Source organism: Medicago sativa, chromosome 3 (assembly GCF_051527215.1).
Source record: "Medicago sativa cultivar Bolivia chromosome 3, Bolivia_mono, whole genome shotgun sequence".
Classification (NCBI taxonomy): Eukaryota; Viridiplantae; Streptophyta; class Magnoliopsida; order Fabales; family Fabaceae; genus Medicago; species Medicago sativa.
Window position 1 is genome coordinate 80,305,919 of NC_140751.1, and position 22,710 is coordinate 80,328,628.

The 22,710-nt window shown below is 33.0% G+C and overlaps 2 protein-coding genes and 1 long non-coding RNA gene across 3 annotated transcripts; 2 read left to right on the forward strand and 1 right to left on the reverse strand.

Moving 5' to 3' along the window:
* Positions 1-3,994: 3,994 nt before the first annotated feature.
* LOC146940705 (uncharacterized) lies at positions 3,995-8,764 on the forward strand. Its single transcript, XR_015032136.1, has 2 exons — positions 3,995-4,050; positions 8,487-8,764. It is a non-coding gene; the product is annotated as an uncharacterized LOC146940705 (long non-coding RNA).
* On the reverse strand, positions 6,782-8,390 carry LOC146940706 (uncharacterized). Its single transcript, XM_085754428.1, has one exon. It carries the CDS (start codon positions 7,922-7,924, stop codon positions 7,169-7,171), a length of 756 nt encoding a protein of 251 aa, XP_085610554.1. The 5' UTR covers positions 7,925-8,390; the 3' UTR covers positions 6,782-7,168.
* Positions 8,765-13,067: 4,303 nt separating the features above from the next.
* Positions 13,068-16,860, forward strand: LOC146940707 (cysteine proteinase inhibitor-like). Its single transcript, XM_085754431.1, has 4 exons — positions 13,068-13,855; positions 13,935-14,064; positions 14,155-14,367; positions 16,558-16,860. Exons 1-3 carry the CDS (start codon positions 13,826-13,828, stop codon positions 14,352-14,354), a joined length of 360 nt encoding a protein of 119 aa, XP_085610557.1. The 5' UTR covers positions 13,068-13,825; the 3' UTR covers positions 14,355-14,367; positions 16,558-16,860.
* The last annotated feature ends 5,850 nt before the right edge of the window (positions 16,861-22,710 follow it).

Genomic DNA, 22,710 nt, shown 5'->3' on the forward strand with positions numbered 1-22,710 from the left:
ATTTTTTTTAAAAAATAAGGTGTTTTGAATAAGTTGTCTTTTAAAATAAGATCGTAATAAGCTGTTTTGCATAAATAAGCTGTTTTGAATAAGCTGTTTTGCATAGATAAGTTGTTTTGAATAAGCGGTTTTAAAAAAAAGTGATCCTAATAAGCTGTTTTGCACAAATAAGCTATTTTGTATAAATAAGTTGTTTCGAATAAGCTGTTTTGCATAAATAAGCTGTTTTGAATAAGTTGTTTTGCATAAATAAATTGTTTTGAATAAGTTGTTTTTTAAAATGAAATCGGAATAAGCTGTTTTGTATAAATAAGCTGTTTTGAATAAACTGTTTTGCACAAATAAGCTGTTTTGTATAAATAAGTTGTTTTGAATAAGCTGTTTTGCACAAATAAGCTATTTTGTATAAATAAGTTGTTTCGAATAAGTTGTTTTGCATAAATAAGCTGTTTTGAATAAGTTGTTTTGCATAAATATGTTGTTTTGCATAAATAAGTTGTTTTTTAAAATGAAATCGGAATAAGCTGTTTTGTATAAATAAGCTGTTTTGAATAAGCTGTTTTGCACAAATAAGTTGTTTTGTATAGATAAGTTGTTTCGAATAAGCTGTTTTGCATAAATAAGTTGTTTTGAATAAGTTGTTTTTTAAAATGAAATCGGAATAAGCTGTTTTGTATAAATAAGCTGTTTTGAATAAGTTGTTTTGCACAAATAAGCTGTTTTGTATAAATAATTGTTTCGAATAAGCTGTTTTGCATTAATAAGTTGTTTTGAATAAGTTGTTTTTTAAAATAAAATCGGAATAAGCTGTTTTGTATAAATAAGCTGTTTTGCACAAATAAGCTGTTTTGTATAAATAAGTTGTTTCGAATAAGCTGTTTTGCATAAATAAGCTATTTTGAATAAGTTGTTTTTTAAAATGAGATCGGATTAAGCTGTTTTGCATAAATAAGTTGTTTTGAATAAGCGGTTTTTAAAAAGTTATTCTAATAAGTTGTTTTGCATAAATAAATTATTTCGAATAAGCTATTTTGCATAAATAAACTGTTAACAAAAAAATTATAATATGGGGCTTTATTAGGCCCACAAATAAATAGATTTTATAGTGGGTTTGACCCCAAATAATTCTTGATTTTTGCTCTCCACCCAGCACATTTTGCTCGCACCCTGCAGCCATGCCCAAAATGCCCCTGCGCTAGTTAACTTGCGCAAGTGTGAATTAATGCGCATGTTAAGTAACGTGGTGCAAGTTAAGTGGCGCAAGACTACTTTTTTTTTTTTAAATTTATTTACTATTTTCAAATTATGTTATTAACTTTATTCAAAATTATTTTGTTTATATTAACTTTTTTCAAATTATGTTATTTTCTTAACTTTATTAACTTTATTCTAAATTATTTTATTAAATTTATTTTGAAATTATTTTGTTTACATTAATCTAAATTATTTTCTTAATTTTATTCTAAATTATTGATTCGATATTATTCTTTAAATTAATACAAATATAAATAAAGGTAAATACAACATTAGAAACTAAAAGCAAATATAAAACAAAGGAACAAAATTGAGGCATAAATAATATCTCATTTTATTAATAATTCATACATTACATTACAATAATTCATACAATAAGTTTGAACTTATTCACTAAATCTACTGATTTTCTCCTTGGGGTAAAAAGTGAACAATCTTCGGTGGGTAAAATAGTGAGCAGCCTTCTTGGGGAAAATACATCATCAACCCTTGGGCTAAATTTAAATCTGTTTTTTTTTACCACAAGAAGTTCTTTTTACCCACGGTAAAAAGTTTCTGCGGTTAAAAAAACAGGTTTAAAATTATCCCAAGGGTCGATCACTTCCCCAAGTCGGCTACTTCCCCCAACGAAAATTGATCACTTTTTTACCCCAAAGAGAATATTGAAGAAAAAAAAGAAAGAAAGAAGAGAAATAGAGAGAGAGAGAGAGAGAGAGAGAGAGAGAGAGAGAGAGAGAGAGAGTGAGAGAGAGTGAGTGAGGAGGGGGAGAAAGTGAGATGGTGTGAGGAATTAGGGAAGTATGGAGAGGTATTTATAGATAGAAATGGGAGCCTAGGTTGTAACTACCATAAATATGGTAAAAAAAAACGTGTAAAGTTTGTTAAAAACGTGTGGATTGAAGGTTGAAAATGTGACCACCCTCCACAAAAACGTGTGTTCTTGAGCACAGACCACCGGCCAACGTGCGTGAGTTAACTCGCGCATAGGCCAGTGGTGCGTGACTTAAGTCACGCATGGCTTACAACTTGCGTTAGTTAAGTCACGCATGACTTACAACGTGCGTTAGTTAAGTCACGCTGCGTGACTTAACTAACGCAAGGGCATATTTGGAAGCAGTGCAGGGCGCGAGCAAAATGTGCTGGGTGGAGAGCAAAATTCATAATTCTTTTCAATTAGGGGGCTTTAATTTAGTGGGCTTGATGGGGGCTTTTTTAAGTGGGTTTTGAAATTTGGGGCTCCATTGACACCTCTACACATACTACCAACAATGGAAGTTCGACTTGTGGTGCCTTGATTAGTGACAGATGGTAAATTTGTGTATGATTTATGTGGTGTGAATTCCACTAGTTTGGGTGTTAATACAATTCCCTATATTAGAAAGCAAAAATATAATGGAGAGAGAATAATAGAAGTTGATGGAATAATATTTTTTACGAGGAGAAAAACTAAATGACAAATAGTCATTTTTGTTTTTAAACATGTGACTAGTAGTCATAATATTTCTTCAATGTAACAAAATTATAAAATATGTTATAATTGTGCACTTTGTTAACCACATCATTTGGAAAACACGCCCTTTAACCATAGTGGTCCCTCAATGTAGCAAAATTCTATCAATGTGTATAATTATTTTATACATGCATTGCGACATCAATTAATAAATATAAAAACACATAAGTTGTCATAATCATCGATTAGCGTAATAATACATTATTGAATACAAATGTAAAATAATTGTCCATCAAAACGGTGCCATGCATTTTCACAGTAATTACCGCAACGAGTATAATCTTGAGGACAAAGTACCTTTTCAGTGCCAAGTTTTATTCAAGTCGGCAAACAATCCCTTAGCATCCTCTAAATAAAGTTTTTCCAGGACTGTATAATGTATTTCCACACTAAAAACCAATCATCATTTGCATGTAAGTGTGATATCAATCAAATTATATAGGCGGACATACCTTTGGAATCCGGTCATCAAGATATAGTGTTGTCCTTCACCCAATCAACAATGGCATTCGTAAAATATTTCATGAATCTGCCTCAATATATCATTTGTAACCCGATTGATCTCCTTTTGGCTTTCTTATTAGTGATACCTTTGTAAGTGTTTGAGTTGATACTCGATTATATTACTACTCATTTGATTAATACTAAAACAACAACAACTAAGTTTTTTTTTTTTTTAATTAAGTGAGTTGGCTATATGAATCAAATTACGTGATCATATTCTATCGAAAAACCATATTTCACCATGATCTTCATTAATTTTCATATTGTTTTATCAAATTACACCATAATCTTTATTAATATTCAACTCTTTCTCAATAGTTTTTTTTAATGTTTTTCTAGATCTTTTGTCTAGTAATCTGACAATCATCAATATGATTTACTATCTTTACTACAAAATTTATAGGTTTTCTCTCCATGTGTCCAAACCATCTAGGTGTGATTGATTAATGATATGAGAAAAAGTTTTTTTATTTCGCATGAGAAAAGCTTGTTAAAATACATAAGTTTTATCCAATAAATAAATAGTAAATCTATATTTTAAAGAAACAATGGACACAAAAAAGAGGAAATCTAAATACGGTCCGTTTGGCTAAACTCATTTTTGAGCTTACAACTTATAATTTATGTCTTACAAGTATTTGACTAGAAAAACATTTGTTTGATAATCACCACTTTCTCACGAGTGTGTAGTTTATTTTCACTAGCTTATAGCGTTTTTTATAAGCTTGTACCGCCTGTGGTTAGTTCGTGTGCCATGAAGCCTACCTAACATATACACCAAGGTAATAATTTTGCACCAATTTTATGTTATACATGCTTGCGTGTTTGATGTTTTATTAGTTAATCAATATTCTTAGAGACTTAATCTCAGATATTTAACCGAAGCATTTTGCATATCTTTCAAAATGTACAAAGATTAAGTTAAAATGTCATCTAATATTGGATTATTGTTCAAATGTGAAGTTTTTCAAGAACTATAAAATTATTTGTATAAAGCTAAATGAATGTTCGTAAGAACGTGATTGTAAATAAAACATATGAATGACATGGTAGTCCAACGTGGAAAAAATGGTCTGACTCTCTTTGCCCCTTTTTTCCTCTTATTTTTTTTCTTCTAAAATATTGATAGTATGAATTGTCATCTCCCTCAATCACAATAACACCATATCCAAACTCATGGGCCTTTTCAATGCGAAGACGGTGCTGACGATTTTTATTGTCCTCGAAAAACTAGGGGTGTAACGGTTCGGTTTGGATTGGTTTTCAGTCAAAAAAATGTCCGAACCGATGAAACCTTCATTGGTTTGGATTGGTTCGGTTTTCACTGTTTTTTAAAAAAGAAACCAAATCAAACTAATCGGTTTGGTTCGGTTTGGATTGGTTCGGTTGATCGGTTTATTTAAAATACAATTAAAAAAAAATCATATTCTCACAAAAATATTTCATAGATCTTTGTATAATTGTATTTCATATTTTGTTTTTTCATGTTTTCTATTTTCAAACAACTTTTTATAACTAACCTTACTCAATATTTCATACAAATATTTCATAGATCTTTGTATAATTGTATTTCATATTTTGTTTTTTCATGTTTTCTATTTTCAAACAACTTTTTATAACTAACCTTACTCAATATTTCATACATATGATCAAAGATTCATTCATCCATCATTATTCAAAAACAACTTCATCAAACTCAAATATTTCAATCATTCATGATCCATACATGCATCATTCATCAACAAACACAAAAATTCCAAAAAGAACTTCCTAAAATTAAAACATAGTCAAAATAACAAATCCATGCAAACTGAAATTAAAACATCCTGAAATTTAATTTTCGGCTTAACCATAAGTTTGTGTGAGATGGGATAATATTAGTAAAAAAAAGGAGTGTGGTTATCATCGGATTGGTTCATCGGTTTCGCGGATCTCGAAATGAAAAACCATGAACCAAACCAAGCTAGATCGGTTTTGATTGGTTCGGATCGGTTTCAAACCGAACCAAACAAGGTCGGATATTTTTTTCGGTTTGGTTCGGTTTGGACTTTCGGTTTCATTGGTTTTGTCCGAACCACTTACACCTCTACGAAAAACTATGCTATTGAACTATAATCAAACTGATATATTGACAATGAAGAAATCAAACCGATTTCCAGTTGTTGTTGAGGATTGTCGTTAGCTTCTTTTTGTTCGATCGGTGGGTGAAAGCATATGAGTCAGTAATTTGATAATTGGAGCAGTTCTGTTGGCCCTTTATGACGCTGTCAACGAAAAAAAAAACACGACAGTGAGGGAATCAATTTTGTTATTATCTATGGAATCAATTTAACTTATATACTGATATTATAGAAGTTCCCTCAAACTGTTTTCTTGAGGATTATGTACTTCCACACATCCCTATTGCTAGTAAAACAATTACAGAGGGAAGTTCATTAGCTTGTGATCAGAAGAGTACTACTTCCAAGCCCAAATTGTCTCTCTAGGCCAATGAGAATGCGGGTGGCTTACAAAAAATTTCACTGTCTTGCAAAATTTGTGAAAGCATCTTATTTGTTCTTTAAGAATTCTAGGATAAATTTCTCACCTTCCTATCGGACCAATGCACAAAAAGTAGTGTTATGGTTGTTGTGTATAATAACTCATGGAACTATAAATGTTTAGTGAATAAAGCCATTCAACGATAGCTTTATCTTAAGTACCATGAACTAAGTTTTATTCATCTATTTGGGTATGGGAGCAAATTATATCTTAAACTTCGTTTGTTTTCTTAAACTTATGAAGTGTGAGACTTGAAAATCAACCTCCTTCTATTTGGTTAGGATATATGCCATCATTCATTCATGAAAAATGTTGTACTTGTCATTTTGGTCATCTGGTTAATGCTCCTGCGCTGTGTTATATGCTCATGAGGGATAGCAGCAGCAGCAGCAGCAGCAGTGAGTAAAATTTAACTTTCTGTTCTGTTCTGAAAGTTGTGTGACCTATGTTGTATTTGTATGTGCTGCAAATTTTTGTTTTGTTTTGAATTTCTTGGAGTGTGGACCAAAGATGGAAGTGTGGATAGCCTTATCCGTGAACTTGAATGTGTGGTTTGAGTTTAGTGGATATTGTGTATCTTTTCATTTGCTGCTGGTATAGTTGTCCTGTATTTCATTTGAAAGGCTCGTGAATACATTTAAGCATCATGTAGGTGCTGACTTGAGTTTTATTTAGTTGTTTTTTATGCTAGTTTTTTTACTAGTTTTAGTTATGTTTGAGAATTATGCAACTATGTTGTTATGTTGTGTAAGTTATGCTTATGAACTTTAATTTAATTAGGTATTTAAAGTGTTCTTTTTCCTATGTATGCTATTTTATATGCATATATTTGAGTTATATGAATTTTGTATAATCTTAGGATTAATGTAACGATTCTACAATTTGCGACTTTACCCCGGTACAGATTATACGAAAAATCTCAATTTTGACTAGCTTGCTTGATAGTGATGCATACAATGATAGGAACCCAAATTAAAGAGAAACAAAAGGAATAGTATTATTGATTGAAAAGAAAATATTACAGAAGATTATCCCTCTGTAATCCCAGAGCAAAAGCTCCTCAGAGAAGAGACATTTCTCTCTCTGCCCAAAATCAATAAGATTCCTAATTGAATTATTTTGAATTTCCCTACTGTTGTGGCCAAATGGCCTTATTTATACAAACTAAGGGCATAAACTGCCTGTAACCGCTCCTAATCAATACAAATTACTGCATAAACTGCCTAACTGCTCCTAATCAACACAAATACTGCATATTATACAAAATGCTAACTGCTCCTAAATAACTATATATTAAAATAACTGACTGCATCAGCAGTTACCCTATCAATACCACCGGATACCTAACATTACCGACTGCTAGAAAAACAGCCTTGTCCTCAAGGCCGAGTTAAAGAAACTAACTTGAATTTTTTTGCCCCCAGGATCCCATTGTTGGAACCTTGACAAGCCCCCTTCAAACAACCAAGCCACATACAAAGTTTTATATTTGCAACTCCTTTCTTTTAAATTCAGAGGGAATGGCTCCAGCGGAGGTTGTGGGTAAACCCGACCCTCTTGCTCTCTTTTTCTAACTGTCATGTAAGATTTTCTTCTTGCTTTCTTTTCTTCATCTGTCCCTTTCTCGTTCAATGCTCTTCCCCCAATTCTATTATCCTTGCGACTCTTCTTTGTTTGAATGTTCTCCATTTTAGCATCAACAACCTTTTCCGATGAAGGTGAAATTTCATTGACGTACCTTCCTTCTCCATCGTTGATGGTCTTCTCTAATACTGGTTCATCGTGTTTTTCTGTCATCTTCCACAGTTTTGGTTCTGATTCTTGATCATGATTTTGCACCATTTGTTTATTTGTTGAGTGCTCCATCTGTGCTCCAAATTCTCTAATCATGGCCATAGAAAATGACTTCCAGTCAGCATCTGGGTTCTCTTGGCACCAAGAATAAAACCACAACAACGCTTCTTCATCCTCCATACTCGTGAAAGCCCACTGCAACTTATCACATGAGTGAATTTCATTATCTGCAAAGAACATTTCAGCCCTTGTGATCCATCCAGCAGGATCTGTCCCAGTAAATTGTGATAGTTTATACTTCAAAGTCCATATTCCATCCATCTTCGATAACACTGGTTTCCTTCTCGTATCCGGTAGGTCGGACCAATTGATAGGAACCCAAATTAAAGAGAAACAAAAGGAATAGTATTATTGATTGAAAAGAAAATATTACAGAAGATTATCCCTCTGTAATCCCAGAGCAAAAGCTCCTCAGAGAAGAGACATTTCTCTCTCTGCCCAAAATCAATAAGATTCCTAATTGAATTATTTTGAATTTCCCTACTGTTGTGGCCAAATGGCCTTATTTATACAAAACTAAGGGCATAAACTGCCTGTAACCGCTCCTAATCAATACAAATTACTGCATAAACTGCCTAACTGCTCCTAATCAACACAAATACTGCATATTATACAAAATGCTAACTGCTCCTAAATAACTATATATTAAAATAACTGACTGCATCAGCAGTTACCCTATCAATACCACCGGATACCTAACATACAAGATGTTGAATGAATGTGTAATTTGTTGTAGTTTGCTTTCTACTTTTTTTTTTCTGAAGTAATTTAATGATTCAATATCTTTTTAGTTATGTACTCTCCACTGTCTTCACTTTGACAGATAGAAAAGCTACTTTCATTTATCGTCTTGTTGGAGTATGGTCATATGGCAGTAGTTATGCAGCAAAGGAAAGAAGAGATAGCAGAATAAATAAAAATAATCTTGGCATATGCAACACTGCTTAAAGTGTTTCAAAATAGTTGTACAATGCTGTTGTTATACTTGTACTGAAACTTTTTGGTTATACTACTATTGTTATATAAATGCGATAGAAATGTATGATTGGGCACTCATCTGACACTTGATTAACTACATCACAGTTGCAATTACTTCAGACATCTTACTCCACTTTTTCTACTTAAATGCAATAGAAATATAGGAGAATCTGCTAACCCAACGTGTCTCCATTTTTCAATTATTTAAAGGTAGCCATGCTTTAGAATTTTACGATGAAAGAATTTAGAATTTGCATCGCGCCTTTACCCACTTAACTCTAGAATTCTGCCACTGAATTCTACTCTGAATCTTTGACAAGGAGTATAAAGTAGCCGAAATATCCTGGCTATGTTGTTTGTGTCAAAAAATTTCTTATAAGACAAATTCACCTCATCCTTCTACGAAGATATTGCACCACTTCTTGCGTGAGAATGAGCAAGTTCTACCCAACAATTTAACTTTTAAATGGTTTTTTTTGGCTTTTGTCTCCCAATTGACCAAGATGTAAAGAGGATTGGTGATTTGATTCATTCCTTTCTGAATGTCGATGGAATCGAATACCAGCAACTTGCACGGTGTCACACCGGAAAGTAGCTGCGAAGAAAGAGTGAAGCGGCTGAAATTGGAATCAGAATCGGATTCCGAATCTGAACCGGATAAGGAGATGGCTGTGTACATGGAGCGCTCGTAACTTAACTGTATCAGTATGTTTCCTTCTATCTATTGTTCTTTTCATACCCTTAATTATTTTGCACGGCGTCACACCGCAAAGCAGCGGCGAAGAAAGAGTGAAGCAGCTGAAAATGGAATCAAAATCAGAATCACAACTTGAATCTGAACCACCTGAACAGTACTGGGAATATTGGAAGATAGAAAAAGAGGACCGAGATAAGGCCGTGGTTGAGTACAAGCGCTCTTGTGACCTAAGTGTATGCTTCCTTCTATAGAGTTCGAGTATGCTCCATTTAGGCTTAGCTCCATTTACTCCATTTAGGGTTTGGATGCAAGACACGTGGCAAAAAAATATCTAACGGTTGAGATTTTAAATTAAAAAACAAATATTTGTTTAATAAAAATACATAATGGAAGAATGTAAAATGGAGTAAATGTTGGAAAGGAGTAAATGGAGGAATGTAAAATGGAGCAAAGATGCACTCAATTCGAAGAGGGGGGTGTGCATCAAACTACATTGCAGTGTTATATGAATTGAGAAGATCAGAAAAAACTAATGATAAAGTCGACGTTAATGGTAAAAGGGAAGATTATTTTGACTTCCCTTGAGATTTTTTTAAATAACACATACACCCCTTCTAATTTTCCAAACACATCAATCTCCCTTCATTTTATTCATTTCAATAACTTTGTAAATATACAATTATTTGATCAGTCATTTTGGTTTGTTTATATCAGCTCTCTTTTTTTCACAAATAAGTTAAATGAAGTGTTTTTCTCGCAATGGTGAAACAATAACAACATTTGTTTTTACCACCAAATAGAATCTAACATCGACAATTAAAGAAGAGATCAAAAGAGAATATAGAAATGAGATTTTTTTTTTGTAGATGGACATTGTGGTTGATCAACGAAAAGGAAATAATCTTCGATATATCCTTTTTATTACATTAGAGTTTAAAAATTAAACCACCTTGACCGATGAACAATAAGTTGGGAAAAATTACCTACGTGAAAAATGGAAAGAAAAATGGTCGAAAATTAAATGAGTTTGATACTTGTATTAAGAAGTTAATTGCTCAAAATAAATGGAATTAATAAAGTTTAAACCATGTTATATTATAAGAGAAGTGCTTGTCAATTTGATAAAAAAAAAAACGGAGATTAGTATTTAGTTAAAAATAGAGCGGGTGTTTGTGTTATTTAAGAAGATCTTAAGGGAGGTTAGTGTAATTATATGTAAAAATATTTAAAATAGTAAAGATTTCAATATTGATAAAGATGTCGTTATGAGTCCCGTGTATAAATTGTACAATTGTATTATTTACTGTGCTGACGGCCGATCCATTAATTGTTTTTCACAAAGGTTCACTTTTTATATTTTTTTTGTAACCTGATTTCGCGCCTGTATATGGGTTTGCTAGGTTGCGCCCATGATTAGTGAATTTTTTTTAGGATAGATTTGGGTCGATCTACTTTGTCTGATTTATTATGTTGTATCCCCGTTTTGGGTTGTACCTGAGTTAGGTCTAATGCCCTTAGACTCTTTATCTATTTCTTTTTATTTAATATAATTTTTCTTTTGACTAAGAAAACAATAAAGAAAAAACAAAGGCAAATTATTTTTTAGAAAAGGAGCAATCTTAAAAATGTCTAATTTTTTGAAAAATAGATATATGCCTTGTAATAAATATTTTGTAACTTTCTTGAAATTATGTTATTCTTTTTAATTTTTTTAAGAATGAAGTTTTGTTATTTTGTGATTATCAATCAGATATAATTGAATGCTTTTTTTTTTATTTTCTTAATGAAAATATTTTTTCAGTGTTTTGTTAGTATCGAAGATAACTGTCTCAACCATATTTTATTATTTTATTGATTGGATTACCTACAGAAGAAAAACTCATAGAAAGGTCTATTGCATCCTAAAAACTAAAAAATCATAGCAAGTTAGTTATGTTGCATCAAATAGACTCATTTTCAGATAAAAGCAAGTGAACATCATAAAATATTTTTTGGTACAATCACAAAACTTATTTTTAATAAATGTAAATTGAATATATGGTTCACTTTTAATAAAATAAAAATATATTTTGATATTGAATAAAAAAAAATATTTTGATATTCAATCATTTAGAGATTATTTTTGAAATGGCATAATCAATTTTGTGTTTGTTTATCGTAATAACAATCACTTCTTTGAATTCCTCAAAAAAAAAAAAAATCACTTCTTTGAAGGAAAAAAAATCGTTTGGATACAACTATATAAAATGGATTTTGTGTTACAAAATTATCTTCTTGTTTAAAGTTTTTTTTTTAAGTTATAGCAAACCCGGTAGAGCTTATTTGTTATAAATTAAAATAAAAATAATACTGACATTCAATAATTTAGTTGTTTTTTTAAAAATTTTATAAAAATATCATAATCTATTATGTGTTTTTTTATGGTAATAAAATCATTTTTTTTAAAATATTGTAGTTTGTTTAGATACATCAATATAAGTCCTCGTGATATTAGCTCAGTTGGTTTGGAGAATTCATAAAATATGCAAGGTCCGGGGTTCGAACCCCGACCACCACCCAAAAAAAAAAGATACATCCATATAAAAGAAACTTTTTGTTGCAAAATCACATCAACGAAACTTTTTGTTGCAAAATCACATCAATCTTTTGAAATTTATGTTCTCTTTCAACTAAATAGGTTCTTTTATTACAAAAGACACAAAAAGATAAATATAAGTTGAGGTGTCAAAATATTAAGATGTGGCTAAATTGTGTTTTTACTGATCATTAACTTTCATAATTTGAGAAAGATAATAGATTGTATTTTTTTTTAACTCTTTAGATATTTAAAAGTTGAATTATAAGAAAATTTGTTTTGATTGGGATTAAGATTAAGTTTGTTTGTGGATTAAGTTAGTGCATTTTATCGAGTGAGTTTGTTTTATTTAGTTTTTGAAAGAGAAAAAATAGGGGGGAGTTGAAGCAAAAGACACAAAATAATATAATTTTGATGACGTGTCAAAAGATTAAGAAGGGGTAAGATTGTATTTTTGGTAGACATTAAGTTTCATGATTAGAGAATAGAAGATTGTAATTTTTTTTAACTCTTTAGATATTTAAAAATTAAACTTTAAAAAAAATTTGTTTTGATTGGGATTAAGATTGAGTTTGTTTTTTCTTTAAAAAATATTTAGTTAGTGCATTTTATCGAGTGAGTTTGTTTGTTTTAATTTGTTTTTAAGGGAGAAAAAATAGGGGAAGGTTGAAACAAAAGACACAAAATGATACAATTTTGATGACATGTCAAAATATTAAGAAGGGGTAAGATTGTATTTTTTGGTAGACATTAAGTTTCATAATTTGATAATAGATTAGTGAATAGCAAAATTTATAGCAAAGAACAATAGATATATAGAAGGGAGTTCGGGTATGCTTCATTTAGGCTTAGCTCCATTTACTCCATTTTGGATTTGGATTCAAGACATGTGGCAAAAAAATATCTAACGGTTGAAATTTTAAATTAAAAAACAAATATTTGTTTAATAAAAATACATAATAATAACAAACAAAATCATGTTCCCTTCTTCTCTCATATCACAACAACCTTTTATTGTTTTTTAATTTAAAATCTCAACCGTTAGATATTTTTTTGCCACATGTCTTGCATCCAAACCCTAAATGGAGTAAATGGAGCTAAGCCTAAATGGAGTATACTCGAACTCAAATCACACATGACAAAAATAAATCCAAGGGTTAAGATTAAAATGTTAAAATGGAGACCAATTTAACTTATTCTTCTCATCTTCGTTATACAACAAAACACCCATCTAGTTTCTCTCTCATCATCTCCATGGCTGCTCTCCCTTTTCCTCTCGCCGGCGCCGCCGCCCGTCTCTTTCCTTCCGGCAGCGGCCAGACAGTGACCGTTCTGTTTAGTTGTTGATCGGAACCCTTGGGTTTTGATCCCTTACATCTTCTCTGATCTATTGAAACCATGTCTGTCATATATGGAATTAGGATTCGGAAATCTCATTTCGTAGAAGTCCCTCATAATTTCTACGACAGAGACTTGGATTGCTTGCAGAGCATCCCCACCCAATTTTTCTTTAGCTTACACTTATGTTTAAAATATTTCCATTTGCCTGACCTTTTCTTTCCAAGATTCATTTTTCTGTCAAAACATGTGAACTCAACCGTTTCTATTAAACTGCAAGAGTCAATGGATTCACTTTATACCAAAGAATTCAGTGCACAATTTATTTTATTTTATTAAACGGAGTCCAGATTTGAAATAAACATAATCCATGGAGATTGATGAGTGGAAGAAGCTATATGGGTATTGTTGTATCAATAATGAAGATGATGACAGGAATCAAATGAATTAGTCTCTATTTTAAGCTTTTATTATTAACCCTTGGATTTATTTTTGTCATGTGTGATTTTCCATGCATTGGAAAGGAGTAAATGGAGGAATGTAAAATGGAGCAAAGATGCACTCGAATTAGCCCATGCAAAGCACGGGCCCGTGCTTAGCACGGGTTAGTTGCTAGTATAAATAACATCCCTTCTCCACATACTTTGCTTAGGATTTAATCTCTTAATTTTGATCTTGGACAGCCCTTCTATATTGCCATCGCACCTCCAATAGGTTTTTGCGGCGGCATTGGACCCCTTCCCATAACCGATGATGTTCGCCTTGATCTCATTCCCCTCTGCAATCTTGCATTGGACAAGTATAATGCCAAACAGACAGGTTACTACAATTATATATGAATGTAGTATGTTTATTCATTCATTCATTGATCAACTAATATATTAAGTATTCTTCTTAATTATTAGGGTGCACATTTTGTGTTTGATGACATTGTCAAGTCCACGTCGCAACTTGTTCGTGGTACTAACTATTACATTACCTTTCAAGCTAAAGATGCTACTCATCCTTCCAAAAGTCCTATAATGTTCCAAGCCGCAGTCTGGAAACAGCTTCCTATATATGGACCGCCTGTGGTCACGTCGTGTGCCATGAAGCCTACCTAACACCTACACCATGGTAATAATTTTTGCACCAATGTTAGGCATGCTTACATAATGTTTAATCTTTTCTAGGTTAATCAATATTCTTACACACTTAATCTTGGATTTTTAACCAAAGCTTCCTGAATATCTTTCAAAGATTAAATTAAATACAATATATCATCTAACATTGGATTGTTGTTCAAATGCATCATTTTTCGATAACTATAAAAATCTTTGTATAAATGAAAATGCATGTTTGTAAGAACGCGATTGTAAATGAAACATACAAATGACACGGTAGTCCAACGTTGAAAAAAGGGTCTCACTCTCTCTTTCATCCCTTTTTTCTTCTATTTTTTGCTTACAAATCAAAGGCAGATGAAATAGGGGAAATAAGAGAAAGACAGCCCTCACCATTGCCGTCTCCCTTGATCGCGACAACATCGTATCCACTATCCAACCTCATTGGCCTTTTCAATGCAAAGATTGTGCTGAGGATTTTTATAGCTCTCGAAAAACCATGTAATTGAACTATAATGAAACTGATATATTGACAATGATGTAATCAAACCGATTTCCAGTTGTTGTTGAGGATTTTCGTTGGATTCTTTTTGTGGAGTGTTCGATTGGTGGGTTATGGCGTATGAGTGAGTCAGTAATTGATAATTGGAGCAGTTCTGTTGGTTCTTTGTGACGCTGTCAAGGAAGAAACATGACAGTGAGGGAATCAATTTTGTTGATATCAATTTTATGGAACCAATTTAGCTTATATACTGATATTATACAAGTTCCTTCAAACTGTTTTTGTGAGAATTATGTACTTGCGCACATCCCTATTGCTAGTAGGATAAATTTCTCACCTTTCTATAGGACCAATGCACAAAAAGTAGTGTTATGGTTGTTGCTGTTGTGTATAATAAACTCATGGAACTATAAATGTTCTGTTAATAGGGCATAACGATAGCTTTATCTTAAGTACCATGAACTAAGTTTTCTTCATTTATCTGTGTTTGGGATCAAATTCTATCTTATTTAGTAGGACTAAGATATTTGATATTTTATCTACTCTCTAGTGGTTAAAACTTATTCATCACTCATTTGTCATTGAGGTCTCTGTTGTCAACAGCGGCTGCGCCGGCCGCTACAGCGGAGAGGAGCGGAAAAATCAGGACCACCGCACCAGGCCGCGTCGGCGTGTGTCAGAATTGGAAAGCGGCCTAAGCGGACCTATAGATAGTAAAACAATAACCTGTACTAGTTGTATATAATTGGTATTAGCCATTTTCGATTATGCTATCCCTTTTATTTCATATTATGAATACTTCATGAAATTTTGAGTAATGTTTAAGGTATTTTAGTATTTCTTTTTGAATAGTATGGTATCTATTATTAAATTTATTAGTGGCCGCACCGCCGAAATAGCGCCGCCAATTATTGGGTTGACCGCGCCGCGCCGCGCCGCATTTCTGCATTGACAACAGAGATTGAGGTATAATAGCTCTTCATTGTCAATGTAGCAGTTTGTTTTCTTAAACTTATGCAGTGTGTGAGAGACTTGAAAGTCAACCTCCTTCTGTAGTGTGTGAGAGACTTGAAAGTCAACCTCCTTCTGTTTGGTTATGATAAATGTCGTCATTTATTCATGAACAATGTTGTCCTTGTCGTTTTACTCGTTTATTCATGAACAATGTCATCATTTATGAGTGATAGTAGCAGCAGCAACAGCAGTGAGTAAAACTTAATTTTCTGTTCTGTTCTGTTATGTTCTGTTCTGAACATTAGAGTGTGACCTATGTTGTATTTGTATGTGCTGCAAATTTTTGCTTTGTTTTGAGCTACTTGGAGTGTGGAATAAAGATGGAAGTGCGGATAGCCTTATCTATGAACTTGAATCAGTGGTTTGAATTTAGAGGATATGGTGTTTCTTTTCATTTAGTTGCCGGTATAGTTGCCATGTATTTCATTTGAAAGGCTTGTGAAGGCATGAACACTAAATCATTGGTGTTACCAGCTTTGGCTTGTCTCATTACTACTATATAAATTTTTAAGTATCTCTTTTTTTTACTCCCCGTTTTGTGGGGAATACACTTGCATCTTCGTTAGGACTTAGGAACGATGCATATAAGGTGCTGAATGTGTAAGTTGTTGTAGTTTGATTTCTAGTTAGGTTTCTTTTTTCTGAATTATTTTCTAAAGTAATTTTAATGATTCTATTTTTGTTTAGGTATGTTCTCTACACTGCCTTCACATTGACAAATAGAAAAGCCGCTTTCAAGCATCTTCTTGTTGGATATGTCTTATGGCAGCAGTTATGAAGCAAAGGAAGAGATAGCAGAATAAAAACAACTTGCCTTAAGCAATACTGCTTAATGTGTTTCAAAATAGTTGCACAATGCTGTTATACTTGTTCTGAAACTTTTTTTTTTTTTTTTTTGGTATCTGTTCTGTAACTTTTTGTTTATAATGTAATAGAAATATATGATTGTGCACTTTAACATGAATTTGATAAACTTGCATTTACTTCAGACATCTCACTCCACTTTTCTTTTTAAATGCAATAGAAATACATCTCCTAACCTGTCCCGAGAGTTTAACTCAGTAAAGACATTGCATTATTATATATGTAGTTGTCATGGTTCAAACCCCAAATTCTCCATTTGTTTAGCTTAAAGATGTAATTTTTTAGCAACTAGGTAACTTGACAATATATATATAGACTGAATTCAAAGAAGCCATTAACACAAATATGTTAAATGAATAGCCTTGAGCCACAATTTAACCAACGCTGCCATGGAAATCACACATGTCAACCGTCCCTTAAACAAAAGACCACATGGTGATGTATTTTCCCTTATTGTGCACTCATCCATATATACACCACATTGCTACAATTTATAAGCACTATTTAAAATGTATTTTCCCACCACTTATAATCACAATTGTAAAATCAAATCACACCCATCACCTCTTCTAACTCGACCCCGTTGCATATGATAGGGCACCCGGGTCCAATAGGTGTAATGACCCAATCGTTGGGTCCAATTCACATAAGTACAGGTTCTAGAAGGTTGTAGAAGCGAATGGACTAAAAGTTAGTTGGGATATTACTTGAATTTTAGGGACTTTTCTGTTGTAAAAGAGAGGGAAGGGTAAGGTGTAACTCATTCTGTTAAGTTGTTAGAGTCAGTTAGGAGGAGAGATTTCTCTCTGGTTAGTCTGACTCTGATTTAGGAGTTCATAGAACTCCGGTTTACATTCTGTTTTCCTGCATTTCCACCCTTGTAAGAGCTTCAAGTTCATCCATTTACAGCACATAATACACTTGTTAACTTAATTTTCTGGTTTCTATCAGCATACCTCTGTTTGTAAATCATTAGTATTGTATCATGTCGGATACCATCTTTTCATGTAATTTCGTTTCTTTTTACCCTTTCATAATTGTGTTTAGAATGCTCATTCAAATGTCAACATCAATTATTGTCATTACTAAATTCATGGGTGCTAATTTATGGTTATAGAAAACTGAGACAGTGTGTTAGATTTTGACTCGTCAGCTGATTTTAAAATTTAGTAAATGTGATATTGTCTTTGTAGTTGTAGTTTGATATTAGAGTTGAGCTCTCTCTATTATAAAAAAAAAAATAAAAATAGAGTTGAGCTCTCTCTTATCCTCCATATCCGAATTAAATCTCTTCCTTCCCTTTTCATATATGAATACCTAACTAGACATTATTGCAGCATCTAATTGTTGATTTGTCGTAACTTTTAACATTTTTTCTAACCTTTCAATGAGTTGGAAAAAACATGGTTTTTGATAAAAACGCTATGACATCGTTTGATTCATGTAGCTGACCCCACTTAGTGGGATAAGACTTTGTTATTGTTGTTCTTCAAGGTTCTTCCCAGCTTTACTTTTAAGAGTAAATGCCCATATTGGTCCTTGAATTTGTACCACTAATCTAGTTCCTTAAATGTTTGATAATAAGCATTCAATGCACTTATTGGAAAACCATTATAAATACAAGGTGTGTGATCTCATTATACACGAATTTACATAGTTTACATATTTTTACATGGTATCAGAGTTGGTTCTGATTCTATCACATTTCTGTGTTTCACTGCTGCCGGCGGCGGCATTTGCCGCCGGCAGCACCACCTATTAGTAACAGATTCAAACAGATGGACGAACTTAATTACCATTTTGCAATTCGAAAGATCATTTTGAAATATTGATAATATGGTGGACTAGATTGAAATTGATACAGTTTAATTTTCCCGGAAATTTTGCTTTCAAATAGGAAAGATTGGCTCAATTCCTATTCCAAGAGCTGATTCTGCTTCAGTAGTTTTCTTCAGGTTGGGTCGGTTTGAGCTTGAGACAGATGTGGTATATGGAATTATGGATAAGCCCACGTAATACAAATGAAACTTTTAATATGATTTGGTTTTGTAGGCTAATAGAATAAAGGTTAGAATGTGTATTCCAGTCTTGGTGTTAAAAAAAATTGCCAATGTCTTCTATTGTGAAGATTGTAACAGTCTGATTTTTCGCTAGGTTTATTTTATTTATTTATTTATGTGTGTTATATGTGCTCTTATGTGATTATTTGCCTCTGTGTGTATTTTTGGTTGTGATTCGTAGAATTTGGTGTTAGAGGGGTATTTTAGTCATTTTGGACTTAGGGGCATTTTGGTCATTTTGAGAGCAGGGGTAATTTTGTAATTTTGCCGGAAGTTATTTTTAGTGCTTAGTGAGGGTTTTATTTTACTAAGTGTTGGAGAGTGGGGTAATTATTTAGTTACTGTTAGGTGACCGTTAGCGTTGTATTTTACCGTTAAGTGAGTAGTAACATTTTGGGTTAGAATAGAAATGGGTTAGGCCCATTAAAACATTGAGAGTTGAGCCCAATTGAGTAGAGATTATATAAACACTAGTTGGTAGTGAAATTGGGGTCTTACAAACATTTCATTTCATTTCATTTCACAATTAGAGAGAGTTAGAGAGGAAGCTCAAGAGGAGAAAAAGGGTTTTGAAGAGGAGGAACTAGAGAGAGAGCTAGAAGAGGCTAGAGAATCAAGGGTTGGAGCTAAAGTGAGGCACTAGCTAGTGATTGTGGAGAATTAAGGTAAGAGGGTTAGGTTTCAACCATAATTCATCTTTTTTTTCTCTTTACCCATTTTTGTTAAATTGATGAATTGAACCTAATTGTTGTAAAATTCGTGCATAATTGTTGATGTTTTGTTTGAGAGCATGATTTTTGTGATAATTGCATGTTAGTATGTGAATTAACATGTTCAAATGTATAGTTGTTGGTGTTTTGTGTTCTTGAGCAAGTTTGATGAGAATTGATGTTGTGATGTTGAATTGTGCATGAATTTGTACTCGTTAGTTGTTGTTATTGATTTAGAATATGTTGTTGTTGAATTGGTACTTTGGGTATCAAGATTGGTGAATTAATGATGAGATTTGATATTGTTATTGAAAGTTGAGAATGAATTGAGAAATTGGTGAATTTGGTTATGTTGATGATTTAATTCCAAAACTTGTATGTGTTTAAGTGTATTGAACCTATTTTGACCTATAAACACTTTTTGGAACTGGTTTGGGCGAATTGGGGGATTGAAAATGGGATTTTGGGATGAATTTGGGTTAGAACCCGTAATTGAGTTCTGGGAATCTGATGTAGGACGCTTTCGCGTGCTTAGGACGCTTAAGCATCCCATCAGCGTCCCAGAAGCGTCCCAAAAGCGTGCTGTTCCAGGAGTTCTGGAACTAGGACGCTAAAGCGTGCAGAGGACGCTTTCGCGTCCTAGCCCCAGTTCAGCAATTTTTGATTTTTGTGTTCGAGCACTTGGGGGTCAATCCGATACTTCTAAAATGTTTCTTTGGACATAATTAACCTCTGTTTACACCTTTAATCCTACTGGAACATGATTTGAATTGGTTTGGACTTGAATTTATGAAAATCGTCTAACTTTTGTAAAAACGGTCCAAACGTCGATTTTTCCAAAAACCCGTTTTCTCCGGAAATTGAAGTGGGACTAGAGTTGTATAATGTTTATATGATTTCTAAAAATGGTTGTGATTGGTTCCATCAAGTTTGAACTTGTTTTGTTTTGAAAATGGAAATTTTTGTGAAAAGTGATAAAATGAGACGAACTTTGGGTTTTTCGTGAATTCGTCGTATTTGGCCGATGAAATGCTTATGTACCCTCTACTGCACACATATGTGAATTGTGAGAATACAAGGCATAGGCAATTGAGCTTGTTTACTTGGTTTTGACTCAAATGTTCAATTAATTTAATGTTGTGATTTTGAGAGACGAACTTGACTAAAGATGACTTTTGTGAATCAATTGATTGTGAATCCTTTATGGAAAGTTATTATATGTTATGTGGAGATGATTGGTGTTGTAATTATGTGACAACTATATGTTGTGTGATTTTTGGATGTGGTTGGTGATTGTATATATGATATGTAATGGCGAATTGCGAATTGTTAATGATTGCATATATACAAGTATTGGTGATGGTGAGGTGATTATTGTTTGTGTGAACATATGCATTTGTAGTTGAGTCATATGTTCATGCATACATGACTGATGGTGGTGGATTTTATATCCAATGGAGGTGATTACGATGTTCTTGTTGCATCAAAGGTGACGACCTTGAGGTGTTTTGGTACCACATGCATCTAGATGAGTCTAGAGACATTGCATAAACTGTTGGTGGATTGAATTGCAATTAAGATGTGTTTGATGGTTGATTATTGCTAATTGTACATTGCGGATTGAATTGTTAATTGTTGATTTGACAAGGTTAGGTTGTGATATGTGTATGATACACTTGTGGACATGAACTTAGTATGATGATATTGAATGATCTTGGAATAATTATATGTTGTGAATATTGTGGAGTTATGTATGGATTGTCATTCTTTATCCTTGATTATACCTTCCATCTTCAAAGTTCGTGTTAATCTTATATGGATTATGATGATGTAATGCTAACCCTCAGTGGTTTACCACCTACCTTTCTGTATGGACGGGTAGATGGAGTGCAGGATGCTTAGTTGTTGCTTGTTGATGCCGAGGAGTGGAGTTCCTCTTTTTCATGCAAGTGTCTAGATTAGGGCTCTGATCTAGGATAGTCCTTGCATGTTGTTTATTTGACTTGTATTTTGGAGTTGTTGAGATATTCTGTTATTTGAAATTTGGAGGATACACTTTGTATTTTGTTGGTGATCCAGAGATGTTTATGAATTATATGTTGTTCCGCTGCTATGTTGTGTAAACATGATCTTTATGCATGTATATTTGTGGTTTATTCGGAGACGTAGCATCTATTTCTAGAATATTTCTGATGTATTCGCGCGTTTTACCGCTTAATAGAAATAGGGTGTTACAAAGATCAAATTCAACTAGCTAAGATATGAATGTAGCATGTTTATTCAATATTCATTCATTCATTGATCAGCTACTATATTAAGTATTCTTCTTAATTTTTAGGGTGCAAATTTTGTGTTTGATGACATTGTCAAGTCGACCCGTCAAGCTGTTTGTGGTACTAACTATTACATTACCTGTCAAGCTAAAGATGCTACTCATCCTTCCAATAGTCATGCCATAACGTTCCAAGCTGAGGTCTGGAAACAACTTCCTGTATATGGACCGCCTGTGGTCACGTCGTGTGCCATGAAGCCTACCTAACACATACACCGTGGTAATAATTTTTGCACCAATGTTAAGCATGCTTACATAATGTTTAATCTTTTCTAGGTTAATCAATATTCTTAGAGACTTAATCTTGGATGTTTAACCGAAGCTTCCTGCATATCTTTCAAAGATGAAATTAAATACAATATATCATCTAACATTGGATTGTTGTTCAAATGCATAATTTTTTGAGAACTATAAAAATCTTTGTATAAATGAAAATGCATGTTTGTAAGAACACGATTGTAAATGAAACATACGAATGACACGGTAGTTCAATGTAGAAAAAAGGGTCCTACTCTCTCTTTCGTCCCTTTTTTCTTCTATTTTTTGCTTAAAAATCAAAGGCAGATGAAATACGGGAAATAAGAGAAAGAAAGCCCTCACCATTGCCGTCTCCCTTGATCGCGACAACATCGTATCCATTATCTACTATCCAACCTCACTGGCCTTTTCAATGCAAAGAATGTGCTGAGGATTTTTATAGCTCATGAAAAACATATAATTGAACTATAATGAAACTGATATATTGACAATGAAGTAATCAAACCGATTTCCAGTTGTTGTTGAGGATTGTCGTTGGATTCTTTTTGTGGAGTGTTCGATTGGTGGGTTATGGCGTATGAGTCAGTAATTGATAATTGGAGCAGTTCTGTTGGTC

Bases quoted from the DNA above. Each gene is read 5' to 3' on its own strand.
- LOC146940706 (XM_085754428.1), bottom strand. From the start codon at position 7,924: ATGGATGGAATATGGACTTTGAAGTATAAACTATCACAATTTACTGGG.
- LOC146940707 (XM_085754431.1), top strand. From the start codon at position 13,826: ATGCAAAGCACGGGCCCGTGCTTAGCACGG. The intron at 13,856-13,934 runs GTTAGTTGCTAG...GATCTTGGACAG, and splicing joins CGGGCCCGTGCTTAGCACGG to CCCTTCTATATTGCCATCGC. The intron at 14,065-14,154 runs AGACAGGTTACT...TTCTTAATTATT, and splicing joins GGACAAGTATAATGCCAAAC to AGGGTGCACATTTTGTGTTT.